At 38.0% G+C, this 8,505-nt stretch overlaps 1 protein-coding gene across 1 annotated transcript; it reads right to left on the reverse strand.

Moving 5' to 3' along the window:
- Positions 1–352: 352 nt before the first annotated feature.
- On the reverse strand, positions 353–7,067 carry LOC120625182. Its single transcript, XM_039892165.1, has 8 exons — positions 6,865–7,067; positions 6,635–6,726; positions 6,062–6,260; positions 5,243–5,496; positions 4,811–4,929; positions 3,986–4,088; positions 2,883–3,007; positions 353–2,377 (listed from the first exon to the last, which is right to left on the reverse strand). Exons 1-8 carry the CDS (start codon positions 6,996–6,998, stop codon positions 2,189–2,191), a joined length of 1,215 nt encoding a protein of 404 aa, XP_039748099.1. The 5' UTR covers positions 6,999–7,067; the 3' UTR covers positions 353–2,188.
- Positions 7,068–8,505: the final 1,438 nt, after the last annotated feature.

Raw genomic sequence — 8,505 nt, forward strand, 5'->3', positions numbered from 1 at the left:
TTATAACATTTATCTTGTTCCCTACTGACGAAAGACGGGGCCCACTACTGCCATACCCCATTGAAGTTTAGCATCTAACTTTATTCCTAGAAAAACTGCCGTATTCACCAGATTTAATTCCTCATTATTAAGTAGTAAAGTGGTTTTTACATATTTAACATTTGGTAATGTGAATTTTCGCAATGAATATGTGTGAATCAATTATCAAACATAAAAACCAATGCAAACAAGAATTGTAATAAAATCCCACAGAGCGCCAGGTATCCCGAATAATATCAATGTTTGTACTGGTGGCGCCATCGGGGAATATTTTTATTAGGTTGGGGAAAAATAAAATTAGTTTCAAAGTAGGTAATGTTTAACAAAGTTTAATTACATGTAGTAACACGAACTTCTACATAATCATAATTATAACTTTTAAAGTATACAAAAAATAAACACTGGGTAAGTAACATTTGTGGACTTATGAATATTCTAAACAACGTAGGAATTTTGTAAAATTTTTTGACTAATTTACATGTTTCGAGCAGCATTCAATTCCAACGTCTTCAACATCAACGTCAAAAAACATTTAAGGATAATGATTTCTGACACGATTACATGAATATTTCTAAATGTTAATAGGTGAGACTGTGATAGCAAAATAGCTGTAGTTTCTTCAGTCCATTTTTACACTTACTTATACTTTTTTTAATCTTAAAAAAAAGACTAAGTAAGTGGTTGTCTACTCCAATAATAGTATTGGAATACATAGCAAAGATAGTCCACTTAAATGGGTATATAACATAAACAATATTCAAAACAGAAGCTTCTCTATTCAAATTTAGGCTGAGTACAGACTCTTATTAAGCGCTCAAATATATAGTGATAACATGGTTAAAAATGTATCAGCGTATTAATTAGTAATAGCATAACCTCAAAATTTTGTAGTGACAATTAACACAATGACAGGAAAATAATACAATGGTTTCCAGTTTCGTTTGTGTGTGCATCTTGCAATCTTTTGCATGATCATTATAAAAGAGGCATAAGAATGTAAAAAACAAAAAGAATGTAAAAAATGCTGTGACAAATTTATATGATACAGCAACTAGAGTAATGTGAATCGGTCTTTAGCAACGCTCATTATATAATAAAACAGTTATTATTTATAGCAACTAATAGTTTTAATACTTTTCAACAATACACTTACAAATAAAGATAAACAATCAAAATAGTAACAAAATCATATAGTTTTCTTTAGTTTAATCGTGACCTTTATAGTATTCCATACATATGCTAGTCTTTGGAATGATGCAGCCATGCAATGAAAATGTGGCCATTTCTGGGCACAGAACTCCTGTTCCATAAGGAATTAGAGATTTGACTTTTCATTATCTACGACCTATCTGCTTTGCGCTGTGGTCGTACCAGTGGGACGTCTAGGGGTCTATCCTCGGCAGGGACAATTTGGATTTTTTTTACTAGTTTGGTACCAGTGGCGTACTCAAGATTATTGACTAGGGTCGGCATAAAGTTGGAAAATGGTATAAAATCAGTAGGCAGTGCATATGCGCATATACGAAATGCACGCCACTGCCCCTAACTAGTTAGCCCGCTACCGTCTAAGACTGCATCATAACTCGCCACCAGGTAAGATTTAAGACAAGGGCTACACTGTAGTAGAATTTAAAAAATGTGTTCAAACTAAATAACAAACCTTTTAATTACAATTATATTTTCAGTTTTTGAAACTGTTAACAGTAAAGTAGAAATCAATAAACTAAACTAAAATATATTTAGGGTATTTGGAATATAGGAACTTTTGTATGTATATATTATAAACATTTATTTAGTTTTTGTATCTTGTACTCTACCGACAAGGACGGGGGCCACTGAGCGATTAAGCGTTCCGGTACGATGTCGCGTAGAAACCGATAAGGGACGAAACAGAACTGCCATACCCCTAACAGATTAGCCCGTTTCATGTTAGAAAGCTTCACATTCCAGCAGGTGAGATTGCAGTTAAGGGCTAACTTGTAGATGTATTAAAAAAATTGTAACAACTAGAAGTAGTACACCAATTTATAAAAAAAATAGTTTGAATTTTATTTTATGTATCTTCATAACATGCCAGTGCTAAACTAAAATAAATTTAGTTTGAAGCATTCGCAACGAATGCTTCGTGATTCAAAGTTTTGGCAGACTATTAGTTCCTGTACCCCATCTCAGGCAGACGACCCCTCCCCCTGGCCGCCGCGCCGGTGTGCGAGCCCGCCACGCACACGTCCCGGAACACTCCCTGAGCGCAGAGCGGCGGCGCGGGGCCGAGGGCTCGGGTGGGGTCCTCGTCAAAACTGTTCGGCTCCGCGTTCAGAGTCGCTAAGCTGCGTAGTCTCTGGAAGAAGAAAGGCAAATTGTAGCTTTAAAAAACGAATTTAATAAAGCCCCCGACTTTACTTATAGTGCACATCGGTCTACTAGTCCAGCCCTTTCATTTGATTGAGGGCGGGCAAAAATAGATATAGAAATAAGACAATAAAGTAGATGTAGAAATAATACTCCATAGGCTTTAGAATTACAATATTGAATGTCTCTAAGACTTATCTGTGGAGCGAAACGTAGCTTTTAGAGTTTATAAGTGCCATAATTTTGACTGAAAGAAGTCAGACACAGCCCTAACATAACATGAAAAGTTAAAATCAAGTGGCTCTTTGTACGCGTCGCCCCGCGTAGGTACCATGCGCGCGTCGGTCTTTTATCCTCAATAGGGTTGTCACTTAGAATGTTTAGGATTAGTTTGAATGGAAAAATGAATTTGCTTCTTTGGATTTGATATTATTATAGGGTTCCTTGTGAAGTGCGCGCGTGCACCCGTCTCCGTCTCGCAGCAGTGGGCGCACCTGTCTGTGCGCGCTCTCGCGGAGCAGAAGTCGCAGGCGGCGCGAGTGCAGCCGCGCGGCCTGCACTAGCTGCTGCGCCGACAGCTGCGACGGGCGCGCCGCCAGCACGTCGGGGCCGCCCAGCGCTGGGCCCGCCACGCCACCGTAGGGAAACGAACGTATAAATGTATAGACCTAGCTGCTGTCCCGATGTATGTATACGCGTCAGAAGTTATACTTCTTTGGCGCAACGAGCTAAAAATCTTTTTAAAAATTTTACCTTTCTAACAATAAGAAAAAAGGTATTACGGTATATAGGTGGTAAACATTAAAAGTTTTATAATCACTTATTAACTAGTTAAATAAAGTTCATTTAAATATCACAAAAAATTTTTTTTTTCAATGCCTAGGAAATATCTTAGCCATTGAAAAAAAAATTATAAACCTTTTTTAAGTAACGGAGGAATTATGGAGTAAAATCGTATAGTAATCGTAAGTATATTTTATTTTAATCCAAAGTATCAGCTATTATATAAATAATAAATTACATTTAAATAGGTTCAGAAGTTTTCGCATAATGCCACAACATGTATTTTTGCGTTCTATTATTTATTTAAAACGTCTCATTTTTGTTACATAAATCTTTAATGTACAGACACAACTAGTCTACGATTTTATTATATGTATAGACTGTTCCCCCAATCCGCACTAGGCCAGCATGGTGGACTACGACCTTAACCCCTTCTCAATGTGGGAGGGGACCCGTGCTATGTGGGAGGGGACCCGTGCTCTGTAGTGGGCCGGCCGGTGATGGGTTGATGTGATGATGATGACATATGAATGATATCTTTGTGGTAGTTGAGCTTTCTGTTGCCAAAGAAATGTTTAACATCGAGCTAGTACTTTCGGAGCCAATTAGGTACGAATAAACAAGCGAGCAAGCCAACAAACAAACAAATTTATTGATGTTATTATGAAAGTATGTATTATCTAAACCTAATGGTCGCGTAATTCAACTCCTGCGCCGAACCCGACACAGTGACGTCGATGCCTATCACCAAAGACGCTGTGCCTAGAACAACAAGACGGACGGTTTAATCACAAAAGGGTCACGTCACACTCACGCGCAGGCAGCGCCAGGTCGATCTCGGACGAGTGCGGCGCGGCGTCGGCTCCCCGCATGAACTCCCCCTCGCTGTCGACCGACGTGTCGCACCAGTCCCCGGCCTGAGCACACGGGCAAGGCTTTGTACCAGCGTCCTCGCACTGGACACACATTGTGACCGCCATTGGCGTCCACTGCTGGACATAGGCTGCACGCACGAAAAAGCTCACTGTCTTGACTCACTGTCACGTTCTACCCGAGCCGAGACGAGCCCACCCGGCACGATCGGCTTGTGACACATCTCTCGTCGACGTTCACGAACGGAGAAAGCAGATGGCCCTCTTGTAACCTTAGTATAAGTCATTTTCGAGTATGCAATACCTTGACATCGCAGTAAAACGGATCTTATTTGCAAATATCGCAAATTTATCTACAATTCTTTAGCTTGGGACCTTTTAATAGCACTCTTGTAAAACAAGAAATCATGGGTGAGGAATTTGCGACTCTAAACCGAATAATTTTAGGTCCATTTTAATTTCACAGCACAGTTTAATACTTTAACACCGAATTGTCGATTGCGAGCGACGGTGAGCAGATAACCATCGCTTATAAACAAACACGTTCTGCAACGTGCCGCCCTGTGCCCAGCAACCTGAGGGGTGGGTGTCAGCCTCACATGCCTGTTAATGCACCCACACTCTACAGCGGAACACAGCGTTGCAACCATGCTACTTAGCGACCGAAATATGCATGGAGGTCCTTCCCCGGACGAGCTTGCTGACAGCAGTCCCTACTTCTTTTTGCTTATCCAGGATTAGGTTGACGTACTCTCAAAATTACTTACTGTATCAAACAGCCCGGGTGTAACGACTTGTCGGGCATCCGCGGACACAGACATGCGGCCGGCTGGCGCGTACACGGCATCTTCAGGATAGCCTTCGTCCAACACGGCTTGTTCTGGCTCTGTATATTGTCTCAATATTATTTATATCAGTAAGTTTAAAGTTAATATAAAGCGTTAGCTTATAAAAAAATCCTATCATAATATTGAGGATTACATAAATGATAAAAAAGGTTTTGCATGAATTGCTGTAATTTCATTTCTCCTTCATTATTTGTTAATCGACTGTGTGATGGTGTTAAAAAAAGAAAACCGGCTAACTTTGTGCTGTGCCCTTCTTAGAGCAGGGCGTGTTTAAAATCCCCCTAGCTTTCATTAGAAGTTTACGAAAATATTAAACACCACACGCCTCGCACGCGGGCTAGCGAGGCGTACCTGCAGACCATATTTCCTGAGCCATATGCCCCGCTCCTATCATCAGACCATACTGCATCGGCCACTTGTCCTCATCATGGAATCCGTCGCAGTAGTACTGGTTGGTCCATTCGCAATCTGTGTCCTGGGCATTTGCATCATAATCGGTGTTGCCAAAATCTTGAGGATATGGTTCTATTTCCTTAAGGAAGTTTTGCGCGTTGTCGTCTTCCTCGTAGCCGCCCAACTTTGCAGCATTGTGTAATTCTTGAAGCCTTCATGAAATTAAAAGTAATTAATGCTATTAAGAGCAACAAAAACAACCCACCATTGACATCTTGAAGATGTCTCTTAAAAAGTTTGTATTAAACATAAGCTTTTAGAAAAGTCTTATAATAGTATAAAGTACTACATAATCGATAAAAAAGCTTGGGTGTGAATTATTGCTCCAACCAGATTGCTCTTCCAATAATTTTAAATGACAAAGTGAGATAATTATAACAAAAAGAACACCCGGCTAAGTTTGTTGTGTGTTTCTTCTTACTTTCATAATATTAATATGGTTATTGCAATCATCTCACTACTGTGTACTCATGTAATGTATAAAAAAAAAAAACTATCAATGTAGTCATTATTCTACTAGTCAAGCCTTTTCTTTTGATGCCCATACTAAGGGAGTTCTGTAACAAAAGAGTTTAATACCCAATAATAAAAATCAATAGTGTTCAATAAACTGGTAAATAAAAGTCTAATCCAAGCCCCGTGAGATAGCCCCCCCCCCCCGATATGTAATGAAGGATATGTCATTTCAGAAATACCAATCATATAACTAATGCAAACCTCTGCATAGCATAGTTTCTTTTTGGTTTCTCTTCTGAACTGCAGTTTGAACATTTTTCATCAGGGATTTGTTTATGAACATTTAGTGGTAAGCTACTTTCAGGTTCACCCGGCCATATGTTGACAGGTTCTAGCCATTTCTGAGAGAGTTCACGGTTTTTTGACAAATTTGGTTGTGAATTTGATTTTTGGATATTTTCTGAAAGAAAGTAAAAAATACAAATACTAATATTATGAATGCAAAAGTGAGTTTGTTTGTTTGTCCCTACTTTAAACCCTAACTGAGCACCCAATCAACTAGGTATTTAGCTAGCTACTTTTAGTACACATTCAAATTTTACACCAAATATTGTAATTCCCTCATTTCCTAACCAAGCAACCAATGACTTGGTCACAAGAAAGAGGAATCAATCGACCAGCAGTGGAACTTTATAGGATTCTAGAATATAGAAGTAGGCCTTTCTTCAAAAAAATCGTATACAATAAATATTGATATGTATTATTGTATATGATTGAAGGTTTCTGATTTTTGTTATAGAAATCTTTAAAATTTTACTGTTAAAGATGTCTCACCTGACTCTGAATCTACAAAGGCAACATTTAAAGGATCAGAGGTGTCCTTTTCTCCATGACTTTGGACATCGTAGGTTGTGTTCAGATTAATTCTACAAGATACAAATAAAATTAATATCGTTTCTTATAAAATAGATAAACAGATCGTAAAAATGCGTTAGCGTGTAGTGTTCGACGTTTTAGACGTACGCGGATAGATAACGCGAAAAAGATTTATAAAACTTCTTTACTTCTTTTCCAAATGTTTCTTTGAGGATTTTTTCTCCTGTCGCGATGTACAAAATTTCCAATTTTTCTGCTTCTTATAAAATTCCAAACGGTAGATTGCTATTAGCTCGGTCTTAGAAGATTTGCACGCAGACATTTTAAATTTATTTAACTTTTGTAAAAACCCTAGATTTCTCGTTTAGTAAAAAGTCGTAACAAAATTGTTTTGCCGGTAGTCCAACAAATCATATATATGTATATTATATTTATATATATATATATATACAGGATGTTTGGTGCATCGTGTGCCAAATCGAATCTGATGATTGGAGGGGTCTTTGGCTATCTCTTCAGCCCTCGTAAAAAAATCTTGCTCAAACGGTTTTTTTTATACTGATTTTAAATTGTTTTTTTAAAAATTGTAAAAATTCTACATTTAAATTTTAATAAAAAATAAAGTTGTTAAGTATTAATTAATTTTCTTTTTAATCTTTAATTTGTAACGTTTTACGCTTCTTTTGAAACTAGAATTACACGCCAGCAACATCTAGTTTTTGTTTTACAGCCCCGCAAAGTTTTTTTTACGTAAAAAAATAAGCTTGAACGTCAACTTTCGGTTTTAATAAAAAAAAAACTAAAAGTGATCATGTTCTTCCAATTTTTTTAAAACATCTCTGGACTGTCCCCTTTCTAATGGTGTGCAATATGCCATGAAAAGTAATTAGTAACATCACTAATTTTCAAATTTTCTAAACTTAGTCACAATTTTCTAATATTCAACAGATGAAAGAAAAACAAGTTTTTGCGTAAATAAAACTCACAAGCAGGTAAAATTTTTAAATTTCGTAGGTTTTACTTGAAATAAAAATAATACATTGCATTTGAAACATTTATTTCATAATTTTTACAAATTCTGCTCAAATTGTTCACCCCTGTTTCGAATGCAGGCCCGACATCTTTGACGTATTGTTACAGTTGTAGTCCGAAGCCGTATTTCGTTCTTAATTGTACCGAAGGCCGCTTCTATGCGTTGTATTAGTACCTCCCTCGTTGGGACTTCTGTGGCGTATACTAGCTCTTTGGCACGTCCCCAGACATAAAAATCTAACGGAGTTAAGTCTGGGGAACGTGGAGGCCATGCAATAGGCCCATCGCGCCCAATCCACGAATTGGGGAACACATTATCGAGGTATTCCCTCACAGTTAAACGCCAATGCGCGGGACAGCCGTCATTTTGAAATACTATGGGCACATCTTCATTAAACACGGGCACCTCGGCCAATAATTCCGGCAGATCATTTTGCAGGAACTCTAAATAATTATCGCCATTTAAGTTATCAGGCAGGTAGTGCGGTCCAATTACCTGATTCCCAATCACTCCTGCCCAAACGTTCACACTAAACCGTCTTTGAAAAGATTGCTGTCTTTTGGCATGTGGGTTTTGCCGTTTCGGTGCCCAATGGTGTAAATTGTGCAAGTTAAGAATCCCTTCTCTGGTAAATTTGGATTCGTCAGTCCACAGTATTCTTTTTAAAAAATCAGGATTATCCACATCTGTGTGTTTTTGCCTGTTTAAACGAACAACGGGCGTATAACTTTATGAAAGAGACAGAAAATGTCATCTGCCTTGTGAATTGTGAGTGTTATTTACGCAAACCCTTGTT

The sequence above is a fragment of the Pararge aegeria genome, chromosome 7, assembly GCF_905163445.1.
Source record: "Pararge aegeria chromosome 7, ilParAegt1.1, whole genome shotgun sequence".
Taxonomy (NCBI): Eukaryota; Metazoa; Arthropoda; class Insecta; order Lepidoptera; family Nymphalidae; genus Pararge; species Pararge aegeria.